Source organism: Plecotus auritus (assembly GCF_963455305.1).
Source record: "Plecotus auritus genome assembly, chromosome: 8".
NCBI lineage: Eukaryota > Metazoa > Chordata > Mammalia > Chiroptera > Vespertilionidae > Plecotus > Plecotus auritus.
In genome coordinates this window covers 68725624-68752378 of record NC_137782.1, presented here as the reverse complement: position 1 = coordinate 68752378, position 26755 = coordinate 68725624, and the positions used below count along the sequence as shown (strand labels likewise).

General features: G+C 44.2%; 1 protein-coding gene and 1 pseudogene across 4 annotated transcripts; one reads left to right on the top strand and one right to left on the bottom strand.

The window, feature by feature from the left end:
• Window positions 1–395: 395 nt before the first annotated feature.
• Window positions 396–1174, top strand: LOC308256582 (14-3-3 protein eta-like; annotated as a pseudogene). Its single transcript has one exon. The product of its transcript is annotated as a 14-3-3 protein eta-like (transcript).
• Window positions 1175–4981: 3807 nt separating this feature from the next.
• Window positions 4982–21183, bottom strand: PRNP (prion protein (Kanno blood group)). 3 transcript variants are annotated; one of them, XM_080683178.1, is made up of 3 exons: window positions 20931–21183; window positions 17913–18011; window positions 4982–7326 (listed from the first exon to the last, which is right to left on the bottom strand). In XM_080683178.1, the coding sequence occupies exon 3, from the start codon at window positions 7314–7316 to the stop codon at window positions 6528–6530; it is 789 nt and encodes a 262-aa protein (XP_080539304.1). In that variant the 5' UTR covers window positions 7317–7326; window positions 17913–18011; window positions 20931–21183; the 3' UTR covers window positions 4982–6527. The 3 variants fall into 3 exon arrangements, with proteins under 3 accessions (XP_080539304.1, XP_080539305.1, XP_080539306.1); XM_080683179.1 differs by having other exon boundaries at window positions 20935–20973; XM_080683180.1 differs by lacking the exon at window positions 20931–21183 and adding an exon at window positions 19579–19714.
• Window positions 21184–26755: the final 5572 nt, after the last annotated feature.

Sequence of the window (26755 nt, the reverse complement as noted above, 5' to 3'; positions counted from 1 at the left end):
CACGTTTCGGGCATGTGGCCAGCAGTCTCAGTTTGCCAAGGAATGAGGGGGCTTCCAGAACACGGGATTTTCAGCGCTAAGATGGGAACGTAGGGGGCAAACCAGGACAAGTTGGACATCCCTATTCCAGGTGAAATCCGTTACACTTACCATTATGCAAATATGGTAGTTAGTAGGTCCATCAGATCTTAGTGCGTTTAAAAATATTTAATCGGTATAAAGCTGTTTTGATAACTATATTTTAGCATTTGCTTTTCTGTGTAACCGCTATTTATTTTATGTACTTAAAAACTTTATTCTGAGCCCTGGGCGATGTCTGCGGGGCGAGCCAGCGAGAGGAGGGGGCGGCGGCGCGCCTGCAGCCTGAGCCTGGGGCGACTGGGGAGCCAGTACGAATGCGCGCAGCAGCGGCCTCCCCCGCCACCCGGGAGCCGACCGTCCAGGAGCGAGCCAGCGAGCGGGGGTGGGGCGCGAGGCGAGCGGGGTGGGGCGCGAGGCGAGGCCCAGCCACGAGCGGGCGACAAGGGGACCTGGAGCAGCAGCTGCAGCGGGCTCGGCTGGCCAAGCAGGCGGAGCACTACCACACGGCCTCCTCCATGAAGTCAGTGACAGAGCTCAATGAACCTCTTTCCACGGAGATGGAAACCTTCTCTCCGTGGCCTACAACAATGTGGTTGGCGCCAGGCGATCTTCCTGGAGGGTCATCAGCAGCATTGAGCTGAAAACCATGGCAGATGGAAATGGAAAGAAGGTGGAGAAAGGTTACTTACTGGGAGGGAACTGAGAAGGAGCGGGGAACATTGTGCAATGAAGACAAGCTCCTCCTCAAGAACTGCAATGATTTCCAGGTATTTTACCTGAAAATGAGAGGCCATCACCACCGCTACTTGGCAGAGGTAGCTTCTGGGGAGAAGAAACACATGTGGTAGAAGCTTCTGAGGCGGCCTACAAGGAAGTTGTTGAAATCAGCAAAGAGCACGGGCAGCTGATGCACCCAATAGGACTGGCCTGGTCCCCTTCTTCATGTTACAAGATCCAGCATGCACCGGAGCGGGCCTGCCCCTTAGCCAAACAGGCCTTCCAGGATGCCATAGCTGAGCTGGACACACTGAACGAGGATTCCTATAAGGACTCTATGCTCATCATGCAGTTGCGAGACAACCCCACCCTGTGAGGGACCGGCTTACCGGATGAAGAAGCCTGAGAAGGCAACTGAAGAGCCTTTGGGTCCCTGGCTCTTCCTTCACCCACCAGCCCCCATCATCACTGATTCTTCCTTGCCACAATCACTAGGTATCTAGTGCTAAACCTATCTGTATTGGCAGCACAGCTACTCAGATCTGCTCCCTATCCCAGCTTCTCTGAGCTCCTGACCTCAAGTGGAAGTGACACATAGGTGTGAGATGACACACGGGGAGGGAGGATCAGGTATACACACCTGAGGGAAAACCAGATGGAAGGAGAACCAATGGAGGGAAAGCCAAAACATCACATGTGTGATTCAGATGGGGCATCCAGTTCTCAAAGGATCCAGCAAGGTCTCTGAATAGGGCAAGCAGGGCAAGGCGAGTAAGACAGAGATGTAATATGGGCAGTTCAGATGCTAAGGCTCAAATGAAGGCCTCCATTTTTCAAGGCCTGGTATTCACACTACTCAGTCTTGCCCAAGACTTAGCTCATAGCAGGCAAGGGTGTGTCCTTACCGATCTGCATAACTTGGCTGTGAGGTGGGGAAGGAACAGCTGGGGCTACCTCTGCTGGACAGACTGAGAAATTAGGAGAAATGCCTTCTTTGAGCAAGGGGTAAAGTTTCCACCAGATGGATGAGAGTTGTTGAACTAGTCTGTATGATGAGTAACTTGTAATCTAGTAGAAAAGGTAATCACTAGACTTGTCACAAAGCAATTTGCCAGGACATTCATTCATCCATTCATCAAAGATCCATAGCTTTTGTTGAGGAGCCTTTGGTATTTAATGTGAGTAAAGGGGGCTGAATTTCTACCACATATGGGTAACAGGTCTGTTCACCTAGTTAAAATTCCATCAGCTCTTGATACCAGTTGGTCTTCTAGTATAACATATCACAGAACAGGCTAGCAGGTTTTAAACCCAATAAGTCTGTGGCTAAGTAGTATTGCCGTAGTCACCTTTTTAAAGGCCAAGAGTGTCACATTACATTTTTCAGCTTTCATAGACTGTGTGGCCAGGAAAGCCTTTGGGCCAAGTGTTTACAAACACAATTGACCTGAGGCTATTAGTGCTTATGTACATTTTCCAGGAACACCTGTGACAAAAACAAGTGGGCAGAAATGTTCTTATAACAAATTAAATCTCAAACAATACCTAAACCTCCCCCTACTCTCTCATCATTTCTATTATTAGGTAGGTAGTTCTACACTTAAAAAAAAAAAAGCTTCACTGAGATATAATTCACATGCCATGAGATTCACCATTTCAAAGTTTACAATTCAGTGATATTAGCATATTCATAAAGTTGTTCATTGGTTACAAAATATCTTTACCACACCAGAAAGAAACCCTATACCCATTAGCAGCCGATTGTTGTTCTCCACCTCTCTCCAACTTCTGGCAACCATGAATCTACTTTCTGTCTGGACTTACCTAATCTGGATATTTCATTTAAAGTGAATCATACAATATTTACCTCTTTGTGTTTGGTTTATTTCATTCAGCATCACATTTGTAAAGTCCATCCATGTTGTAGCATGGATCAGAATTTCATCCAGCCTCATTATGGTTGAATACTATTGTGTAGTCTACACTCTTCACCCTGAAGGACACATATGCTCTTCCATTTGATGTTGGGGTTTTTATCACACACTAGGAGATACTGAATAAGACATTGTTTCTGTTGTTCAATTATTCATGTGATTATGCCAAAAGCAAAATGGTGGTTTTCCGTGGGCATTTTCTTTAACTTGGATGAACAGAACCAAACAGCCTGTCCTGATTTATTCATTGAGTTCATTTCCTAGCATGTTCTGGGGAAGGTAGCAGCCAAAGCTGGTGGGTATTTGATGTGTAGCAGTCACAATGGGCGTCTTCTATAGGTGGGAGAGAAAAATCTTGCTCCTAAAATCCTCAAAGCTAAGAATGATCTCTGACAGACTTTATGGGGTTGCGGAGAATGGGGGGGGGGGGGGGGGGGAGGGGGAGGGGAGGGCGCAGAAATCTGGGCTTTGCTGAGCATGTAACTATTCATTCTTTTCTTCATTCATCAGAGGGTGGAATAAAAGGAGATTCAGAGACATGCAAGAGAACGGGGGAAACGGGCATTGGCTGGAAAAAGAAATCTCCTTCCTCATTGGGTTCTCTGGTCTGTGAGTCTCCACCATGGGCAAGGCCACCTGGCACACAGCTGGGAGGGCCTGGAATATGTGAGGCTCTCCCTATACGTTAGAGTTGGCACCTTGGGAAGGTGAACCAGGGCCATAGAGAAACCTGAGTGGACATATTCCATGTGTGGGCAGCTACTGAGCAGGGTGATAGGCATGCCTAACATTCGGAATTCGGCAGCATGATAGGATCTTGCCAGCGTTCTATAGCACCCACAGAATTACAGCTAACACTCAGTTTTATGTTAATTAACCCAATCAGTGTAACTCAAATGCCAGGTGTGTTTGCAGAGTATTTGTGTGTAGGAGGCACATTATCTGGCTTAGGGTTTTAGATCTTCCTTAGTAGGAGCCAAAATAAACAAATTTGCTCATAAAACTCTTCATTTTGTGCCAGGCATGGGCGTGATGGCTGGATTTCAGGTGCTGGACCCAGAATGAAGCATTTCTGTTTGCTCTACAATGGGCACTGAGTAGGCACCCTTGCCAATCCTAATTGAAGTGATGATAGGCAGTAGTCCAGTCTGTTGAGGACACAATAATCCAGATGGCATTTTTATTAGGAGAATCCTGTCAGAGTGTGTGAATATGGGGCCCCCACAAGGCACTCACAGTTCTGGTAATACCTTTGAACTTGGTTGAGAGTGACACTGCCACACTATTCCTGGAAAGATGGTATTATGGGCTGAATTGTGTTCCCACACAATTACTATGTTGAAGTCCAGTTCCCAATACCTCAAAATGACTATTAGGAGATAGGACCTTTAATGAGTTAAAGTTAAAATGAAGCTGTTAGGGTGGGCCTTAACCCACTATGATGGGTGTTCTTATAAAAAGACTAGAGGCCCATTGCATGATATTCGTGCAAGAATAGGCCTTCCTTCCCCTGGCTTCACTCCCAACTGCCCGGGAGCTGGCAAGTCCTTGCTTCTGACCGGAGCACCACTCCTGTAGCTCCCTCCGCCGGCCCTCATAGCAGGCATCCCGCCCCTCCCAGCAGCTCCGTGCCTGCATATGCAAATTAACCTGCCATGTTTGTTGGGTTAATTTGCATACTCACTCTGATTAGCTGTGGGTGTAGCGGAGGTGCAATTTACATGTTTGTCTATTATTAGGTAAGATTAGGACATAGACACAGAGGGAAGATCATGTGAAGACACAAGGAAGACGGCCATCCACAAGCCCAGGAGAGGCCTCAGAAGACACCAATCCCGCTGACACCTTGATCTCAGACTTCCAGTCTCCAGAACGGTGAGAAAATAAACCTGTTTAAGCCACCCACTCCGTGGAACTTCGTCATGGCAGCCATAATGAACTAATAGAGATGGTATAATCAGCAAGGAAGGCAATGAAAATGGGGTCCTGTAAGTTTTCCTGAAGTCATGGGGTCCTATAAAGGTGTTAAGAGTTGGAGTTACTGAAATTGTTATCTTTGCCCAATACAAAATTTAAGATAATGACTGTGTTTGCTTATTGTTAGTTTTTAGAGAGGGGGAGAGGGAGGAAAGGGGCAGATCTACCAGGACAGTTAGGGAGAAAGGGCCCCGGCCCTAAGCACCCTGGTGGCCTCCAGCAGCAGGTGGGCCACACTCTAGTGACTATAACTGTGAACTCCACAGAAGAGGCTCATTCAGCTCCTGTTTAATTATAGTCAGATATTAAACATTTATAAATTTTATACAACAAATCAAGTACATGCAAAGTTACAAATATAGAAAATATAAAGTACATGCATATTTCAAAGACCACTTTGGATCCTTATACAAAACTATTCAGTGCACATGGTAAGCCTAAGGACCACGCAAAAGGGTTTCCCACATATTTAGTACCTTACAAAACAGGTAATGCATTAGATACTTCGGATGTTAACGGCTCTAACCAAAATTTGTCATATGCAATATATACGCACATATATATATTACATAGAATACCCGCATAGTAAGCCAGTAACATTGCAGAATAGTAATATACAATCTGCTAGGCGACAATATTGAATGATCCAGGGAATAATTTTACCTTACTTAAATAACAGGAACAGAATTTCTTTTTCCACTCAGAATAGATCATATTTCTGTCATCTCCAACCTAAGATTTCTTTCTTTGTGGATTGATTCCTTATTTTTCAACTCAAAAGCCAATTACAGAGATGAAGGATTCAACTTAATTCTGGTTTTTGACAACTATGAGACAGCAATGAAGAAACGCAAGCATTTCTTTGTACACTAATCATTTTCTTCATTACATCGTCTTCTGTGATAATGATTTTTTACAGCTACAGTTTCCTCTATATTAATATCTCTTGGCTTCACCCAATGTCAAAATCATTCCTATTTCCAGGAGAACAAAGGAGATTTGTTCTTAGTGTCCAGAAGGTAATCTAATTCTTAACTGCCTTAATTATCTAGTTGATGTTGCTAATGGAAAGGAATGCCACATGTTAGTACCCTCCAAAGGCACCACTCCCAAATGTTGCATTTACTCCCAGAAGCCTTTCATATAATGTTAGTTATGGTCATTTCCAATGAAATGTCCTCTGCCCAGAGGTCTAATGTTGCATGAATATTTACTCTTGATGCAATAGTTGCTGTGTAGCCTATATTGTGAAATGCAAAAGAATGTCACAGTTCTCTGCAGACACAGGGCTGAGCCTGGGCCCAAGAGCTAAGGATTTCTAGTCCTGTTTTTTCAATGAGTATCCTTCCAAATTTGGCAGAAATACTATTTAAACAGGCAAATGCAGTCAGGTTTGCTTAAAATGAATGAAAAAATGTGTCCAAACTGCTACAAAAAACACTGGTAACTAAGACAGGTTATTAGTATACTGAGCTGTAGTGGGGTAAGGAGCCGGAGGAATCTAGGCAAAAGTATTTGAGGACTGTTTTTAGAATATGTTAGCCTCAGTGTTGCTTGCACTAGGCAAAAAAATAAGCCTAGATCATGGAATGATTATTTGCTGTCATACTTTCACCAGCCTGGCACTTGCACTAGCCCATGAAGGACTCAATCAAAAGGGGCTTGAATACATAGCGTGCCAGGCCTGCTCTACATTTCCCTGTGCCATCAATGCCAAGGGTATTAGACTACGGGTGACAAAGGGAGAAGCAAGAACGAGACACCACCACTAAAGGGCTGCAGGTAGATACCCCTTCCCCCTCAAACAAAAAGCTGCCCTCACCCCACTATTAGGAAAATGAGGAAAGAGATGAGGAGGATCACAGGAGGGGAGGAGAAGAGGATCACGCTCGCCCCTCTTTGGTAAGAAGCCTGGTACTCTTTCTGGTACTGGGTGGTGCACATCTCCTCCACCACACGCTCCATAATCTTGATGTCTGTCTCGGTGAAGTTGTCCCCCTTGGTGGTGGTGGTGACTGTGTGCTGCTTGACCGTGATGTTGACGCAGTCACGCACAAAGTTGTTTTGGTTGTTGTACTGATCCACAGGTTTGTAGTACACTTGTTCGGGGAAACGGTTCATGTTTTCACGATAGTAACGGTCCTCATACTCATTGCCAAAATGCATGGCGGGCCTGCTCATGGCACTTCCCAGCATGTAGCCACCCAGGCCTCCCACCACTGCCCCGGCTGCGGCAGCTCCTGCCATATGCTTCATGTTGGTTTTCGGCTTATTTGGCTTGTTCCACTGATTGTGGCTGCCACCACCATGTGGCTGTCCCCAGCCTCCTCCACCACCATGTGGCTGTCCCCAGCCTCCTCCACCACCATGGGGCTGACCCCACCCACCACCATGGGGCTGACCCCAGCCTCCACCGCCCTGGGGCTGACCCCAGCCGCCACCGCCCTGGGGTGGGTAGCGGTTGCCTCCCGGACTTCCCTGCCCCGGGTATCGGCTCCCCCCGGTGTTGCCTCCTCCAGGCTTCGGTCGTTTCTTGCAGAGGCCCACGTCACTCCATGTGGCCACAAAGAGAACCAAGATCCAGCCGCCTACGAGGCTTTTCACCATGATGACTTATCTGCAAAATGAAGAGGGTGTCAGAGTATTAGGTCTATGTTAAAAGCACTTAACGTTTGCTGCCTAACAAATGACTGCACAGCAGTGACATCAGCACCTCCGGCACATGCTCTTCACTCTCTGTACTCCTTCAAAGCACCTCTGACAAAAGTAACTGTTAAATAAAGGGTTAACACAACACTTTCTCCTTCTAGGGACAATTCTGACCTTAAGATCATTTCGGCTGTTTCTGGGAAATGTGATAAAGGTGGAGTGTCAGCAACATTGCTTATGAAAAAAATAACCTCTGATTTAGAAATGCAACCGGACTGGGAAAACCTCTGAACACCTGGTGGGGTTGCCATCAGTTTGGGCTTTCGAGTAGTGATCCTTGCACCTGGCACATCCTTGTGGGGACCCTGGAAGCTGTGCCCATTGGGCTGTTATAAGGGACATTGGCTCCTGTGGGGCCTAAGGCTTCTACACCAAGGAGACCCTGTTACCCACCAATATGGGTCTCATGCCCTTAAACCTGAGCAGTCACTGTGGGGTCTGGGGGTGGAGGCAAGTCCTGGGCTGCTGGGTGGACCACTATACCACTCTGGTGCGGCCCCTATAGTCTTGTGAGTCTAATGTTTCGTTAGGAAGCCCCCAGGTGGGTGCTGCTGTAGTGAAACGCAGTTGATTTCTGTCTTTTCTCCCCTGTAGGAATGTAAGCAGAAAAGAAATCTCTTGTTTGCTGCTATTTCCTCCGGGGCCAGGGCAGTGCCTGGCACAGAGCAGGCACACAATAGATACTTGTTAAGTGCAGGAATTAATATCCCCTGAACATATAAATGCCAACAAGAATTTCCTTAAAGGAAAACTTTTTATTTTTTGAAATAGGAAACAAGCCCACTTGTAAATTCATCTTTCTCTCTATACATGGACAGACAGATGGAGCTGCTTAAAGTGGGGTAAAGATGGCTGTGCTCACAAGATCTGTAATCACTCACTGGCTGAATAAGTTTAGTTCAGCAGGTAATGGTTTATGAGTGACCTATTTTCTTCTAATTTTTGGTACAAGAGAAACATGTCTTATATAAAAGGGCTTAAGAAAAAACAAATAACCCAAATATCCTGGGTAATAATTTATGCCCTTTTGCAGAATGTATATTCATCCAATTTAAAAAATCTCCTTTCAGACAAAAGATCTCATTTATCCTGGGTGCTCAGGTCCAAGGCCAGAGCTCTAAAGCACACAGAAGAATGATTATTAAGCAGTTTCTACTGTACCCCACGTCAAACCATATGCTCTTTAATATCATTAGGTGCCATAAAACCAAAAGTGGCATATGCTGTAATGCTGTTGTTACTCTTCTCTCCAGCACTGTTTATCTTCAAATAAAAGTGGCATCAAGGACTAGAAAATGATTTTTCATAACCTTCAGAGAAGAAGGATGAAACAAATAAATGAATTAACATCCTGTTTATGTTTTTACTATCATTGAAATATCTTGGAGATCAAAAGTAAACAAAAGTATGTTTGGAAAGTTATAAGCCAAGTTAAACTGCTTAGATCATGCCAATGTAGGATTTTTGGAGGCTCTTGGGTAAGGATCTGAGGGGAAGGGTTCTGGCACATGATCTGCTCTCCATTTGCTCATGCACCCAGCTCCTGGCCTCCATGCTGTCTGTCCTTCTGCACAAATACCTCGGGGAACTAAACTAGGGGATTATCACCCTCAGTCAATAACGCCCAACCAAAAGGAGTTTTGTGTCAATGTCAACAACTATTCCATTCATTCCCATGAGCCAAACTCAGACAACACCCTAGAGCTTTTGAATTTTCTCTTTCTCACAGCACACGCTGACTCTATCAGCAAATCTTATTAGTCTATCTTGAAAACAAATCCTAATTCTTGAAACCTGTCACACTTTCCAACACTACCATCCTAGTTGAAGTCTTTTCCATCTCTTCTGGCTGGAGTCTTTACAGCCTCCAACCAGCTCCCCACTTCTGCCCAGGTCCCCATTGTGTGTTCTCCACTCAGTGGCCTGAGAGAGCCTTTTCATATTCAGGTCACACCAGGCTACTCCTTTGTACTCAGGATAAAACCCAAATCCTGACCATGCCAGGCAGGCCCCACACAACCTTTCCACTTTCTCACACCTGGCAATACTTTCCTATCTCGGGACGTTTGTACCTGCTGCTCCCAGGGCCTGGAAGCTTCTTCCTCCAGTTCCTCTTATGGCTCTGGTCTGCTCTGACGACACCTCAACAGGGTGTCCACGCCACCCTACATAAGTCAGCACCCCGTCATATCCCTCACTCTGCTTCACTTTTCTCCAGGGCAGCAATGCTACTTAACATCTATTATTTACTGTTTGCTTATTGTTCATCTTCTCCAGGACAAGAGTTTTGTTTTGTGCACAGCAATATCCCTAGTGCCTAGATGTTGTATCTAACTCATAGACATACAAAATAAATGCTGAATGAATGAGTGTGAAAACATCATGATAAAGCATACAAGATAAGCTAAAAATTAAATTGCTACCTACAGTGAACCATATTTATGAATTTACAAAACATATTCTTTTCTGCAATGGCCAACTGTCTACCATCTTCAACTCAGTTAAATAAACATTTAGTTCATGTACCAGTCACCATGGCAGACTCTGGCTGGGTGGAGATGTCACTTGAAATGATTGAGGTGGGAGGCAGAGGAGACTGCAAGGGGAGTAACAGTCTGATGTTGATCATGCCTAGTTCAAGGTTGTAAGAGTTGCGGCTCTGTAAGCTCAACTACACAGATAAGCAGGTGATGACACCACATAGTAAAGGAGGCACAGAGAGGGACTTGGTGCTCAGGGAGCCAGACACAGGAGGTGGATGGGGCCACAAAGCATTCAGAGTGGAGACAGGTGGTGAGAGAGAAGACTGGCAGGTCTGGAGATGACAGGGTTTCATGGAAGTGAAGCTTCAACGTGCAGTGGAGAGGCAGGCAGAGGTCAGGTAACAAAGGGCCTCCTAGGCCAGGTGAGCAGCATCCTGACTTGCCTGTGAGAGTTTACACCTGTTGTTCCTGCACTAATATTAATAGTGCCCCTTTCATTTTCAAGTGTCCCAGTTTGGACGTTAGGTTATACAGTCAGCCCAATTACAAGGCATGCCAAGTAGTCTGGACTTGATCCTGAAGGCAGTGGGGAACCACGGAAGAGTTTGGGGTTTTCTTTTAGAAAGAACTTTGTGGAGAATAAAATGGGGATTCTGTGTGTGTGTGTGTGTGTGTGTGTGTGTGCTCGCGTGTGTGCGAAGGGTACTGCAATGACTCAATGACTGAGGTAGAAGATGATAATGGCCTTGGCCATGGGGTGCAGGGTAATGGATGGTTTTACTTAGATGGTAGCTTCTGGAGAGCTTGTTGTTAGATGTGGAAGGTGAGAGACTGGAAGAATTGAGGTTTCTGGATTGGGCAGCTATGTGGACAGAATGCAGAAGGCAGAGCAGGTCTGGAGGGAGATTACTGAAGGGCTTGGCTTTGGCAATGCTGTCATCAAGCTACATGGGACAAGAGGTATCAGTTTGGTGAGTCTAGAGTAGAAGAATGACCATGGACTGGAGATACAGGCAATAGGGAACCAGAGACATGGCATGTGTTGCTGATTAGTACTTTAAAATTGAATGCTGAGTAAAGTTGGGTAGAATATAATATTCAGTATGTTATTATGTTCACATTATTGAATCATTCACCCTATATAATAAAAGCCTAATATGCTAAGTGTCTGGTCGTCTGTTCAACCAATCAAAGTGTAATATGCTAATGATATGCTAAGGCCTCTCAACCACTTGCTAAGATGTGCACTGACCACCAGGGGGCAGATAGTTGACCAGTCAACCAGTTGCTATGATGTGCACTGACCACCACGGGGCAAACACTCTGACTGGTCGGTTAGCCTGCTGCTGGGGTCTGCCTAATTGGGACTGAGTGAGATGGGCCGGACACACCCTGGAGCCCTCCCGCGGTCCCTCCCCAGCTGGCCAACCTCACGTGTCCCTCTCCAGCCCTGATTGTGCACTGGTGGGGTCCCTCAACCTGGCCTGCACCCTCTCGCAATCCGGGACCCCTCGGGGGATATCGGAGAGCCGGTTTCAGTCAGATCCTGCAGGCCAGGCTGAGGGACCCCACTGGTGCATGAATTCGTACACTGGGCCTCTAGTAGAATATATTAAGACTAGATCATTTTAAAACGAGTTGAGAACAAAAGTAAAATTTAATTATGAAAAACATTAAAAATAACAACTACATTTTGAAGGAGAGAATCATTTCTAAGGATAAAAGGGACTCAAAACTTCCATAAGACCTTGGAGAATCTCTATTTGTGATAAAATAAGAAATATCTTATAGTACTTAACCCAAACCTCTTAGTCTACAAATTAGACCACCAAGATACAGAAAGGTCAAGAGTTGGCTAGTGAACTTACTGGGAACAAAGACTAGGTTTCTGAATCCCTGGCTGTGCTATGACACTAATCATCTAAGATACTCTCTGTGAAGGGTCAGGTTGTGGCCCAATCCTCTGGTACATTTAAGACATCAAGTAGTTGATAAAAGTCAATACCTATTTATCACTAAGAAAATTCCTACTCAGCAGAGTAGGAATAGGAGGGAACTCCCCTAACTTGATAAAGGTTATGTAACAAAAACAGCAAACATAATGGATAACCTCTGAGTATATTCACTTTAAATCGGAAACAAGACAAGGATGTCCATTATCTTAGGACACATGCAATGACAAAGAAGTAACCAGTGTTAAGAAATGCAAAAAAAAACCCCCAAAAAACTCCAGCTGTCATTATTTGCAATTAATGTAATCATATACATGTAACGAGATCCACACAAGATCTCAGAAATGTTATGGGATACAAGATTGCGTATAAAAATCAACAGTATTTCTCTACACCAGCAATAGTTGACTAGAAAAAAAATTTAGGAAGACATTCACAATAGCAACCCAAACTGTAAAGTATCTAGATATTGACTTAACTAAGAGAAAATAAGACTAGGGGAAAAAATTTTAAACTCTAATAAAGAACATAGAAGATAATCTATAAGAATGGAAAGGTTTTCCATGGTCTTGATCAAGATAACTTAGTATTAAAAAGGTATCAATTACCCCTAGATGAACCTATAATTTCAATAAAATGTCAATAAAAATTCTAATTGTTTTTGAGGAGCTCAATAAATTTACACGTGGAAAGAAATGCCCATAAATGGCAAACTCAACCTTAAAATGAAGAGGAAAGAGAAAGGAATGTGCCATATCAGACATTAAATTATACTAAGGCCTAGTAAATAAAGACCATATGGTAAAAGTCGAAGAACAGACCAACAGAACAAAAAAAGCAGACTAGCAGAAGTTTAGAGATTAAACCCAAGTATGTATACTTTAGTGGGGACTTGATATATAATAAATGAACACTATAAATCAATGGAGAAAGGAAAGTTTGTTTAGTAGATGCTTCCAGGGAACCAGGGAAAATTTAAACAGGATCCCTACCACTGCATGTAAAAGTGGACTCTAGGTGGATTGCAGACCTGCCTGTGGAAGGTGAAAGTATGTTAGAAGAAGAAAATACAGGAGAATGTCTTTGTGACTTAGAGGAGACGGGGAAGGACTTTTTAAACAAAAAGCACAAAAGTGAGGCAAATAATGTAAGAGTTTTATTACATAAAAATTAAGTCTTGTTCAGGGCTATGAAGAACACAATGGACAAAGTTAACAGAGAATACACAATGTTAAAAAATGTAGTATTTAAAACCAACAGAGCATTTATTTCTGGAACCAATAAGGAATTCATACAAAGCAATAAGGGACAGAAATTCCAACAGAAAAATGGCCAAAAGATATAAAATGATAATTTACAGAAGATGGAAAACCAAAGAGTATAACAAGATGTTAAAAAAAAATTAAGAATCAGATAAAATTAGACAAAAAAAAAATACATCAGCCAAAAGAAAAAAGAAAAAAAGGGAGGGCAGGCATGTGAGAATAAAGGAACCCACATGACTATCAGAGGAGTATGAGTGGCCCGGCCAGTGTGGCTCAGTGGTTGAGTTTCAACCTATGAATCAGGAGGTCACGGTTTGATTCCTGGTCAGGGTACATGCCCAGGTTAAGGGCTCGATCCCCAGTGAGGGGTGTGCAGGAGGCAGCCTATTAATGATTCTCATCATTGATGTTTCTCTCTCTCTCTTTTTGCCTTCCTTTATAAAATCAATACAAATATATTTTTAAAAATCTGTCAGATGGATTGCCTTTCTATTAAAAAATAAGTTACAAATATCGACTTTAGAATTAACTCATTCAATAAGTATTTATGGAATAACTAGTATGTGCCAGTTTTAAAAGAAATAGAAAACTTGAATTGATCAATAATCATAGAAAAAATGGAGAAAAGCCAAAACCGGTTTGGCTCAGTGGATAGAGTGTCGGCTTGCGGACTGAAGGGTCCCGGGTTCGATTCCGATCAAGGGCATGTACCTTGGTTGCGGGCACATCCCCGGTGGGAGGTGTGCAGGAGGCAGCTGATCGATGTTTCTCTCTCATCGATGTTTCTAGCTCTCTATCCCTCTCCCTTCCTCTCTGTAAAATATCAATAAAATATATTAAAAAAAAAAGAAAAAAAGAAAAAATGGAGAAAAAATGTCAAAAATTAAATATGATTACTTATTGGTTCTTTCAATAAATATGTCTTAAAAGGATATTCTAAAGTACTAGCATTGTGCGAGGAGCTGAGGACAGAATGGTGCATAAGATATTTAGCTTAGTGGGTTCAAGGACCAAAAAGGAGGTGTATCTGGAGCTGATGGGACTGGAGTGGGTGAGAGCCAGCTCACCAGGACCTCATACACCATAGAGAAAATTTCCATTTCATTTTGAATGCAGTGGGGAACCATTAAAGGTTAGAAGAGTAACATAATAGGGCTGTTTTTTAAAAGATTACCCTGATTGTTGTGTAAAGAAGAAAATTTAGGGGGCAAGAAAGGAAATGGTGAGAAACAATTAAAGGAAGATGGCAGTGTGGCCTGGGATGGTAACCATGTTGCTGAGGAGCTACAAGTATATGAGACACATTTTGAACCAGTTAAGACTTGCTGATAGAGTGGATGAAGGAGTGAGAGTTAACTAGGTTTGTGCTTTTGTGTCCAGGCCCATGGTGGCAATGAATTAGGGGAAACTGGTGGAGGGCCATGTTTGGGAGAGAAAACCAAGAATTTCAGTTGGGACACATTAATTTTGCTCCATCTACGAGACACTCAAGTGGAAGTATGAATTGGGGCAATTGTTAAAAGAATCTGGAACTTAGTAGAGATAAGCATTTGGGCATCTTCACCTGAGAAGCAGTGTTAATAGAAAACATGAACTGATTAATAATGAAGCCAAAGGGATTAAGGTCAAGATTCAACCCCAGTATTTCGAGTGGATCTTGCTCTCAGTTACCCAGCCTCCCGCAATATGGGTGATAAAACCTAAAAGAAAATACCATCAAACTGATTTCAACATTTTAGTAAAAGAAGAATACACTGTGACCAATAAGGTTTATTTAAGGAATACAAGGATGGTTCAAAACCAGGAAATCTATTAATACGTTAAGAGAAAAAAAAAGATTCTCTGCAAATGTTTAAAAATTTTTAATTAAAATCAACATTCATTCCTGATTTTTAAAGTTGAAGTTATTAGAATAGTTTCTACAGAACTAGAAGGTAGTCCCTTTCCATCATCAAGAATCACTATAACGACATACAGCCCACACCCTATCTTAAAAAGGAAAAGCATTCTCATTAATGTAGTGAACAAGATAAAAATGCAAGCAATCACTGTTGTTATAGAAGTTTTTAACCAGGCATTATTTTCTACCTGGAAAATCAACCCAAAACATCTCAAAATACACAAGTGAGCCTATTGGGGTGGCAGTTTTTGAAATCAATATATAACAAAAGAGTCCCCAAATGAATTTGAATTAAGTTAGAAGATTTAGCATAGAAAAAACAATCCACCCATAATGGCAAATATACATATATACATATATATATATGAGTTAATCTAATAAATAGTACTTTTATGAGGAATGTGATAAAATTTTAATTAAAGACATAAAGGAAGACTAGAAAAAAAGAGAAAGACATGAAGTCTTTGGTTGGGAAAACCAATACTGAAAGATACCACTTCATTTCAAAATAATCCAGAAAGTTAACATAGTTTTAGTCAGAATTCAAAGGAGATTTCAAAGAACATGAGGAAATTATACTCAAAATTAAGAAGACTGAAGAAACTAATTGAACAGGAAGAAAATCTAGGGCACATTTAGCCTGCCAAGTGTTAGAATGCCTTGCAAACTACACTAAATAAGATCACAAGGCATTGGCACATGAGCAGAATGGCAGAGCAATGGAACTACAGGAAAAAAAAAGAAGATCCATAGATTACCCCAATCATCCTATTCCCGTGTGTACAAGGAGTCAGAGCCGTAGGAACTTGCCCAATGGTTGTATGCCAGGGGCCAAATTTCTGATACTCACGTTACAACTTGAAACTTAGTTAAATTGGGAAGTGGCACCAAACAGCGCCCCCACCACTCCCCACCGCCCTGAGGAAATTTCCTGAGCTAAGTAGAACTCATTTGTCATACAGTAGTTCCTCCTTATCTGTGGGGAATACATTCTAAGACTCCTAGTGGATGCCTGAAACCATGGATAGTACTGAAACTTATATATACTATTTTTTTCTATATAGTATACTTACCTATGGTAGGTCTGATTTATAAAATAGGCACACTAAAGAGACCAATAACAGCTGATCATAAAATAGAACAATTATAATATACTGTAATAGAAGTTATATAAATGTGGTCTCTCCTCTCAAAATATCATCCTTGCCCTAGCTGGTTTGACTCAATGGTTACAGCATCAGCCAGAGGACTGAAGGGTCCAGGGCTTGATTCCAGTCAAGGGCATGTACCTTGGGTGCAGACTCGATCCCCAGTGCTGGTCAGGGTACGTGTCTCTCTCATACTGATGTTTTTCTCTGTCTCGCCCCCTCCCTTCCACTCTCTCTAAAAATCAATGAAAAAAAAAATCCTCGGGTGAGGATTAACAACAACAAAAAATACTATTTCACCCTTCATGACGTGAGATGATACAATGCCTATGTGACAAGATGAAGTGAGGTACTCAGACCTGTGTTCAATTTAAAACTCATGACTTGCTTATTTCTGGGATTTTTCCATGTAATATTTTGAAACTGAGGTTTACCATGGGTAACTGAAACTGCAGAAAGCAAAACCATGGATAAAAGGGGACTACTGTATTTTAATTTTTTTGAGGTCATTGCCCTTTACAGAATCTGATGCAAGCTATACCAAATTTTGCAAAGTATTTTGGGCTTTTCACTACTCTGAAGCCCAGTTCTGGAATGAACAGGGCAAAGGGCCCCAACCTGATCTATCTCAGGATTACTTCAAGAGCTTTTAAAAAGCAACATTGCTGGAGCCTATCCCAGGCCAGCAGCCAGGGAGTTTCTATGGATGGGATTTGGGACTTTATAATAAAACTTCCCTGGGAATTGCACTCCTAGCCAGGCCTCGGAGCCCAACACTTAACATTATAATGCTTTTCATAAAAGGGTACACCTCCCTTGATATGATCACACAATACAATGACAGTATTAAGTAGAAAACCAGAAGTAAAAAGATGAACAAATTGAGAAAAAAATTCTCCCACTGTAGGAACTGCTGCACACACTATTTACTCAAGGATGACTTTATAATGCTGTAGCCATCACCTCAATAGATATAGGCATGCTCTGAATGTTTAATATGCAGCAGTTCACAGCTGATATAGTTATCTTGGAAGAGGAAATAAGATCCGAAAAGGGAGAATGGGATAGGTAAATTAAAACTACAGCTTAGCAAAACTTCCCCCTCAAAACTTTTCATCAGTTGGTTGATAGTCACCTTCAGAGTTAATTTGGTGCAGAAATGTTTACGTTATTTTTTATTTTTATATTTTCAGTTTTTTAAAGTTTATCTTTATTGTTCAAAGTATTACAGATGTCCCTCTTCTCTCCCCACCCCCTGCCTCCCACTGACCCTCTCCCACATTCCCCCCCCACCCACCCGCCAAGGCCTTCACAGCACTATAATTTTTTTGAGAAAATTCCATACTGTTTTCCATTGGCTGCACCAATCTGCATTCCCATTATCTACTTTCATCTATTTCTTTAGCCCCAGGAAAGTTACTTTTGTGGCCCTCTTTCTAATGACTTGACAATTTCTTCAAAATAAGTTTTCTGACTTATAACCAGAAGATTATCAATTCAGTGCTTTTATTATTATTTTTAAATGGTTGCTGCCTTATATAATTCACCATGATTCTAGAGAAAACTTGCGTTTTCTCTGCAAAATCAAGCTGATTTTACAAGAAAGGATGATGCAATAGGTGTGAGGTACACATACAGGTCTCCAGAGCAGGAGCTTGTGATCACAGCCTTTTTAGACCCTATTTTCTGAGACAATTGGGGACTTTCAACCATCACGAGAACAAAGACATTCCCCAGGGTACGTACATCTGTTGTGGCTCAGCTAAGTTGAATCTGTGCCTCCAGAAAGACAATGCTTCTTCGGCTTGGCTGAAATTGTTCAGTTTTCAAATATATTCAAGAGACCTTAAAAACAAAAAGAAAAAAACTGGAATTGGTAAATAAATCTGAAATATGATCCCTTAAAAGAAAAGCTTAATATATAAATTTCCAAATCCCCAATAAATCTAAACTGAGTGGCCAGATTATTATGATCTCTGAACGCATAATTATCTGGCCACTCAGAGTGTGTGTGTGTACACACACACACACACACACACACACACACACATATTAGAGGTCTGGTGCATGAATTCAATTGTGCATGAGTGGGAGTCCGGCCAGGAGGAGGGGACATGGGCAGTTGGCTGGCCTGACTGCTGGTCGAACTCCTGGTCGAGGGGACAATTTGCATATTAGCCTTTTATTATATAGGATATACACTGAGTGGCCAGGTTATTATGCGTTCAGAGATCATAATAATCTGGCCACTCAGTGTATTCCAGAAAAGGGAAAATATCTGATAAGAGAAATGAGGTCAGCTGAAAAAGCAAACATGACACTGAGCTCGTTCTTTCACACATAAAAAGCAGAGTCTATTTCATTGAAAAAATTATTTAGAAAAGCAATACATCAACAGAATTAAATCACCTGTAATTACTAAAACGTTCTTGTTTTCACTTTTCCTTCCAGATTTTGCACATATGCATTCATTATGAGTAACCTGCACTTGGACCTGTCAGTTTCTTCCCATGTACCACGGGCTCTAAATTACGACTTTGAATGATTACCTAAGTTCCTTTCCGTTAATATGCCATGATTTCTTAGCTACTGCTCTGCTGTTACACATTTAGATTGTTTCCCATTTGGTTCTAATTTTGTATCATTCTGCCCCAAATATGTGCTTGTTATTTTCTTTTCTTGTTTGGCTTTCCATTGCCAAGTACAATCCCAGGAATGGGATTTCTGGGTCACAGCTTTTAACTTCTTAATGGGTGACCTGATTGCTTTTCAAAAAGTTTAACATACTGATTCACAATGTCCCCAGTGGGGTATGACTAAGAAAATAAATGTATATATACCAATGGGTCTACTTTACATAGATGGTTAAAGTTAATCTTTAACAGACTCTGGAAGTAGGTATCTTTTCCTCTATTTATGAACGGACAAAAGAAGGATTAGGAAATTAGGTATAACTGGCCCAGTCATGAAGGCAGTTGCAGAGCTATCTTTCTAACCTCAGAGCCCTGCCACCTCCCCAGATAACAGGAATATGCAAATTTCAGGGGTTGCTGTTAACATGTAAAATGAAAATCCAGACTTGCTTTGTGTTTTATTCTGTAAATGATTCGTTTCACCATTTATCTGTTAAAATCTTGACATTTTCCTTTCACGAGTATGAAAAACTTGTGTCAGGTACAAATAATACATAAATCACATCCTAGCTGCTTTCTTTCACTTTCCAGTTCTTGTTTTATTATAAGAGACCCTCAGTGTTTGTGTAGGATTTAAAAATGTTCCTTTTCACTGTTTTTATCCCCCTTCAAATTTGAGCGAGTCGTTAATTTTTCCAGAAGTCTGACATTTTAATTCAATTTTCTGTTCCTACATTTTCTGATAATTTGATTTGTAAAAATCGTTAATCCTACGCTACCTGGAGTTTTTTGCAAGGAAATGGCAACATCTCAAATCATCAGCTTGGGAGAACTGCGTATTAAAACCGTGATGCTCTGAGTACAGGGAGGATAATCATGATCAGGGGGTGAAACTGCATTCTGCTATGTATGAACCTGGAGATGAGGAAATGAAAAACAGAAAGCAGTGGCTTTGAGATGGTTAGGGTGGATGTGATGGCGGTGGGATTACGATTTTTAAAAATCTGCTATAGCTTCCACGAAGAGTAAATGGAAAAAAACAACACAAAAGGGGCAGTGATGCCAGATTTCTCCCCATTATTTAATAAACAAACGTGGAGGCACCTCCCGCACAGATGGAGGAGGATGGCTCCGCGAGGGGCGCCGCCGGGCCCGACCCTACGCCCTCCCTCCCTCCGAGCCCCTCCAAATGGTTGCGTTCCCTCCTTCCAGAGGTGCAGGAAAGAAAGTGAAAAGCGAAGGCTGCGGGTGTGCCACACTAGGGGCGCAGGAGACCCTCTGTCCCCGAGGGACCGCGAATGGGTGGCAGGGCCGTCCCGAGACCCCGCCCCTCCGGGACCCGAGGCGGGTGTCGGCGGTCTGGAGGTTGCAAGAGCCCTAACGGCAGCCGTCTCCCCAGGGACCGCCCTGGCCGGCAGGCCCCGCCGCCTCGCGGGAGGAGCTGGGCGGCGGCTGGGGTTCCCCAGGAGCCCCCGCCCAGGCCCAGGCGGCAGGCGGGCCCCTCACCCACGCTGCGCACCCCTGGACATCTGGAAGGGCGGCGCCTGGCCCAGGGGCGCCCCAGTCCGCGCCCGGCCTCTGCCCGCCAGCTCGGAAGGGCGGTCGGGTGGCACGGAGCCCGGAGCCCCGAGGACCCCAGCGCCTCTCCGGGTTCTTCTCGCCCAGGGTCCCGGGAACCTCGGGTTCCCCGGCCACGTTAGCGCGCGGTAATTGCCCCCACTTTCCCGGACCCGCAGCCCCTCGAGTCCCGCGACTCGCCATCCCGCTCCCGCCGTGGGCGCGCGCGCGTGTGTGTGTGGTGGGGGGTGGGGGGTAGCGGTCAGACACCTCCGTACCACTTACATCCCCGCTAGGGGATTTGGCTAGCGCGCCCCCCCCATCCCTATTCCGAATAAAAGGGGCTGTCCTAACCAGAAAGGCACAACCAGCTGCGTCATCGAACACCACCGCGCAACCGGCAGGCCGGACGCGCCCCGGGCCGCCGCGAAGCCCCCGACTCTCCCCGCCGTCAAGGTCGGCCTCGGGAGCCAGGTCCTCACCCCCAGATCCGCGGCGCGCCCGCGCACCCCGTTCTCAGGCCCCTGGTCCCCCTCCCCCCACTGGGAGCTCAAAGGACGACAAAGCTGTTTACCTGCCTCAGTGGGAGAAGAAGCTCGCAGCGCCGCGGCTGTCAGCAACTGGCGCGGGGCGGGCGGCGCGCGGGCCGAGGCGGCCGTGCCGGGGGCGGGGGGAGGGCGGCGGCGGGCCAATCGCCGCGCGGCTCGCTCGCACGCGGGCGCACCAGGGGGCCCGCCGCCGGGTTACCGAAAAGGTGTTGTTCTTCCGAGCAGGGCCGGGGATCTGAGTCACCGGAAAAAAACGAGTTGAGATTCGTTTAAACACTTATGTCAGCTGATACCTCTCCCGGTGTCATCACTGCCAGACGTTGCTCATTGACTATAAAAATCATATTTAAAGGGGAATTCGGCCCAAAGCTCCAACTCCCCTGTTACATAATGGGATACTCGAGAAAATGGAACGTTGGGGAATGAGAAAGGATTTTTCTGGAACTTGGGCCACCAGAAATTTCTGAGGAGGAAAAATGTTTACTACCCTGATTGGGCTCAATATGTACACATTTCCATATAAATCATTAAAATGTGAGGCCTAGGAGGAAGCCTCTAGCCATCACCTGCTCCTTCATTTAGTCAGTTTCTGCTCCTTATTATATGTAAAAGAGATGATTTAGATGATGATATTCACGAATGAGAAAAATGCACTCCATTTATCAAGTCCATTCTGCATACTACAGAATGGTGTATTCTTGTTCATTATTCCGGCCAAGAAATTAGGGGTTTGTCTCACGAAAGGGGTGGTCAGAGATTAAGTGATAGAGGACGGGTAGTAGGGTTAGGGGGACCATATAAATTATTATCCAAAATTTGGGTGCCTTTGAGAGTTAAAGGAGCACCAAATTAAGCCGGGTCAAGGGATATAAACCAGCACTGTCCTAGGAAAAAAATGGGACATCTAGTCCCCTCTTTATGGGCAAAAGTTTCCAAACAGGATTTGGATTAAATACTTGTATCCCGGGGCCATCATTCAAGTAGGAGGCGATGAGTGGTGAGAGTAGGGAGAAGCCAGGAGAACTGTACTGAGTGGAGTGCTGTGAAACAGCTGAGGGTGACATTGACATGAGTGTGGGTGGGGCCCTGAAAGATCTGCTGGGAAGGGTCTGGAAGATGTGGCCACTGGCGGGAGATCATTCAGTAACAGAGAACTGGATTTTGGCCAGTTAGAAATGAGCATTGGGCAGCAATGCCAGCCTGTTTTCTTTCCCAGTCTTATGTAATGAGTATGTTGACAGTACTTATAGAGCCTTACCTTCTTTCCTCAGAGATGGCTTATTGGGGAGGTGAAATGGGGCAGTCTGGGGCTGGAGTGGGTGACCAGATCAGATTAGGTAAGGGGCTGGCTTCCCCCTGCCTCAAGGGACTCTGGAAAGCTTGGTTAGAAGATGCTTGAACTCAGCTTTTTGTCATAGGAATCCTATGTCTACTGGCTGAATGCTCTGCTTCCTCCCCTCCCCCCCTTACCCCCCACCCAAAAAGGCTCAAAAAGCAGAGAGGATTTTAAAAAGGCAGGGATGAAGAAACCAAAAGGGGTTGCCTTATGTCCTATTCTGGCTTTGTAACAACCACCCCAAAACAACCAACATTTTCCTTTGCCTGTGGATTGTGTAGGCCAGGGAGTCTGACAGGCACAGAGGGGGCTATCTGAAGACTCAGAATCTTGAGAGCTGAGGGTAGAATCACTTAAATGCTCTTTCATTTGCATGACTGACAGCTGGACTTGAGGTTTAGCTGTGCTGATCAGAGTGCCTCCACATGGCTTCTCTATGAGGCCTGGCTTCTTCCCTGTGTGGCTATCCCAGGTTTGATGGATTTCTTACATGGCTTCTTAGGACTCCAAGTGTGTGTTTCAGCAGACAAGACAGAAGCTACATTGCCACTTCCCACCTAGTCTGAGAAATCACATAATCTCACTTCCATTGTATACTATTGACCAAAGTAGTCATATGTCCACCCAGAATCAAGGGTAGGAGATATAGATCACATCTCTCAGTGGGAGGAGTACCAGAGAATTTGTGATTAAAAAACAAACAAACCCTGCCATAATAGGGTTTGGTGGTCTGGCCTGTAGATTCTTAGGGCCTTTCATTGACCTTATGGACAACACCAGGGTGGGCAACCCACAGAAGGAAGCTTTTGCAAAGGGCCCTACATCGTTCCTCATCCCAAGTCCATTTACAATCTCCTTTCTTGCTACCACACCACCATATCCCAGGATAAACAAGGAAGGCCATTTTCTGGACTTTTAGAATATGGTTGATGGTTTGTCCTCTGGGGCTTGTCTGGTGGCCTTATGGACCCCTGCTGTGCTACGTTTCACATCAAGTCATTCTTTGGAAGAGTCCCTTCACATCTCCTGTGTCCTGGCTCAAAGTTATTTGTCAATATTACTTAGATCCTCTTCAGCAAATATGAAGAAGCTAAAGAAGTCAAACTCTAAATTTATCTTATTCACAAAAGGAGAACTATTTCATTCAACAAATAATTTATTGAGCACCAAGTGTGAATTAGATAGCTCAGTTATGACCTCAGACATCAGAGGGAATGTAGAAAACCATATAGAAAGTGGCCAAGTCACGAGGTCCTAATAGCTATGACAAGGTGTTTAGATTTTAATTAAATGTGATAGGAAGCTCTTGAAGCTTTACGCAGGGGAGGGACTGATTTGTCTAAAAGACCACTCTCATTGCTGTATGTGGCACAAGTTGAAGCAGGAACTCATAGGTGGCTTTTGCAGTGGTCCTGGGAGAGAAAATCGTGGCTTGAACTGGGGTGGTGGTGGGCAGGGTATGGATTCTAAAATGGTCAAAAATAGAGGAAGACCAAGTTTTAGAGTGATCACATTTTAGAGAAGTTCCTTCCCTTTTGGTTATGTTGAGTTTGAGATGTCTGTGTAACTCCCACAATGGGTGAAACTGGGGATTCTGGAACTCAACGTGGAGGGTTTAAGGAGGGAGGATTGGTGCTGAAGATGTGCATTCAGAAGTCAGTATATAGATGGTTTTCAAAGTCATGGGCTTGGATGATAACAACAAAGAAGAAAGTGTAGTCAGACAAAAGAATTGGAATCAGAACCGAATCGTGAGGAACGCTAACGGTTTAGATCAGCAGTTTGCAATCTTAGTGGTGTCACCTGAAGGACTGGATAAAACACAGATTGCTGGGCCCCACCCCAGAGAGTCTGACTCAGTAGGTTTGGGATGGGGCCCAAGAATCTCCATTTCTAATAGGTTCCTAGATGCTGCTGAGCCACACTTGGAAATGGAGTGACTGGCTGTCACTTCTCAGTCTGGCAAGACAGACTGAGAAGTGACAGCCAGTGAGGTAGGAGGGAAACCAAGAGGGTTCCAGAAGCTGAGAAGAGAGTGTTTCAAGAAAGCAGGAGTCAACTGGGGAGAGACCGAACAGACAGCAAAGAGCCCACTGGAGTTGGTGACATGGAGGTCTTTATGGGGACTTGATGGGAGTAGCTTCAGTAGAGTTATGAGGACAGAAGTAAATTAAAGAGGGAATGGAAAGTGAGGGGATAGAGACAACTCTTCTGAGTTTTATCCCGAGGGGAGCAGAGTATTGGGCAGTAGTTGGAGGAGAGTGTAGGCGAAAGGGAGGGTATTTTTGAACTCTAACAATATCTTTAGGGATATTCATGTCCTTAAAGACCCGATTCCTTCCCTCTCTCCACTCTGCCCTCTGAGGCTGGAGTCTGATGGCTGCAGCAATTTGAGGTACCACATCAGAAAGCCCTATAGACAGAGGAAGAAGACAGCCAGCTTGTTTTTGTGGTCTCCTCTTAGCAGTGAGGAACATTTTCTCTAAAGATGTGTGCTCATGAATTGAAAGAGAAGTCAATACACTGAGATCAATACACAGTACAGAGCAGCTCATGTCTGAGCAGTCTTTTTAAAAAATACATACTTTTATTGATTTCAGAGAGGAAAAGAGAGGGAGGGAGAGATAGTAACATCAATGATGAGAATTATTTATTGGCTGCCTCCTGTACGCCCCCTACTGGAGATCGAGGTTGCAACCTGGGCATGTGCCCTGACGAGGAATCGGACCATGACTCTGGTTCATAGGTGTTGTGACACTAAACCACTGAGCCACGCTGGCCAGGCTGTCCACTCTTCAATGTTTCCTTGATGGCTAGACTCCAAGGTCTGGGATTAAGGTTATGTGAAAGGGCCCTGATCACGTTTCTGGGCTACAGCCCTGCTCAGCCATTTGTTCCTTCTTTAACTGCAATGTTGAAACTCCACTCAAGCTGTTTCCTCAGCCCTGAATTTCTTCACCCTACCTCTTTTCTGTGGGGTTCTAGTTCAGATGGGTCCCCATCTGAAATCTTTCCTATTGACCCATCAAACCCAACCATCTTATTCCTGCTCTGGTAGCAACTGGCTTGTACCATCCAGTCCCATTATCTCTGTCATTAACGAGGTTGTAAATGCTGGGAGGAGAGCCTCGGGGCTTTGCAGATGGTAGGTGCCCAGGAAAATCAGTTGAACATGTCCTAAGTGTGGTTGCCTCCCCCAAACATTCGTTTTACTCTTGTCCCTATTTTCCCCTTGGCTTCAGCAGTATTTTTCCTTTTCTCTGTCTATCTAGCTATGTGCGAGGTCATCTAGAACCTTTGCCACACTGGGGTCCTTCACTTGCTTTCCTCTGCATCACAGGTTTTATGGAACAAACTGTTCAATTTTGTCAGAATTTCTTCATCTTCCCCCTCCCTCCCGCCAGGTTTGGCTTCTGACTTGTTCTATTGTTCTGGAAACTGGAGCTTTCTTTCCTGTATTTAGAGGGCAGTTCCCGCAACATCAATAATCTTTCTTGTCATCGACCAAAATGATTCTAACACCCAATTCCAACATGGGTGTGTGTGGTTTCCGCCACCATTAAGTCATTCTCTGATGATAGGTGGGTGTCCTATAATTCAACTCAATTCCGACACCAGATCCCACAGGTTAAGGGTTCAGTCTCACAAGAGTGGCTCACACAACTCATAGAAACATGATGCTTACTGGACCAATGGTTTATTTAAAAAGAAATAACTCAGGAACACCCAGACGGAAGAGATGCATAGGGCCAGGCATGGGGAGAGGATATGGAGCTCCCGTGCCCTCTCCAGACACACCACTCTCTCCAAACCTCCACGCATTCACCAACCCAGGAGCTCTCGGAACCAGCCTCCAGTCCCCTCCCTGGAAATCAGGGGGTGGAACTGAAAGTTCCAAATCTCTATTCATAGTTGGTTTCCTTGGCAACCAGCTCCCATCCTTAGGTGCTTTCTAAAAGTCATCTCACTAATATGCCAGAAACCGATCATTATCCCACTAATAGAAAGATGTGGACAGGAAACTGGGAAGGCTGGTCAACAACCTTAATTGTTTTTAATCACTCACTGTTTAGTTGAAACATTGTTAGCTGAAGCAGCCTCCACCTCTGTTTGTCTTATGTAGATTTCTGTTATTGGAATTTCCTGCTTAAGGGCTATGGGTGTATCCCATAGTCTCAAGAAAAGGGATAGCAAGGCCAGACCAGGTGGTAGTCCTCCCACTAGAGGTGGGCTCCCACCTGGCCCCCAATATTTCCAAATTAATACTTTTCCAAGTCTTTTTTCATTTGTGTGCGGCCTTCTCCAGAACCTGAACCCTGAACCTGAACCCTGAACCATGCTGGACCTGAAAAGGGGTTCCCACACTAATATAAACCCAGTTGTGGTGGAAAGGAGCTTGTTATGAATAAGGAAACACCCATTTCACTTTTATGGCTCTGAAATGATTTGAGGACAGGAGACCAAGTATTATGATGAAAGATGCTCCCATTGCCCTATCACACAGGAAATCCCAAG

What these genes read in the sequence shown, in the direction of transcription:
- PRNP (XM_080683178.1), bottom strand. Translation starts at nt 7,316, where the DNA reads ATGGTGAAAAGCCTCGTAGGCGGCTGGATCTTGGTTCTCTTTGTGGCC.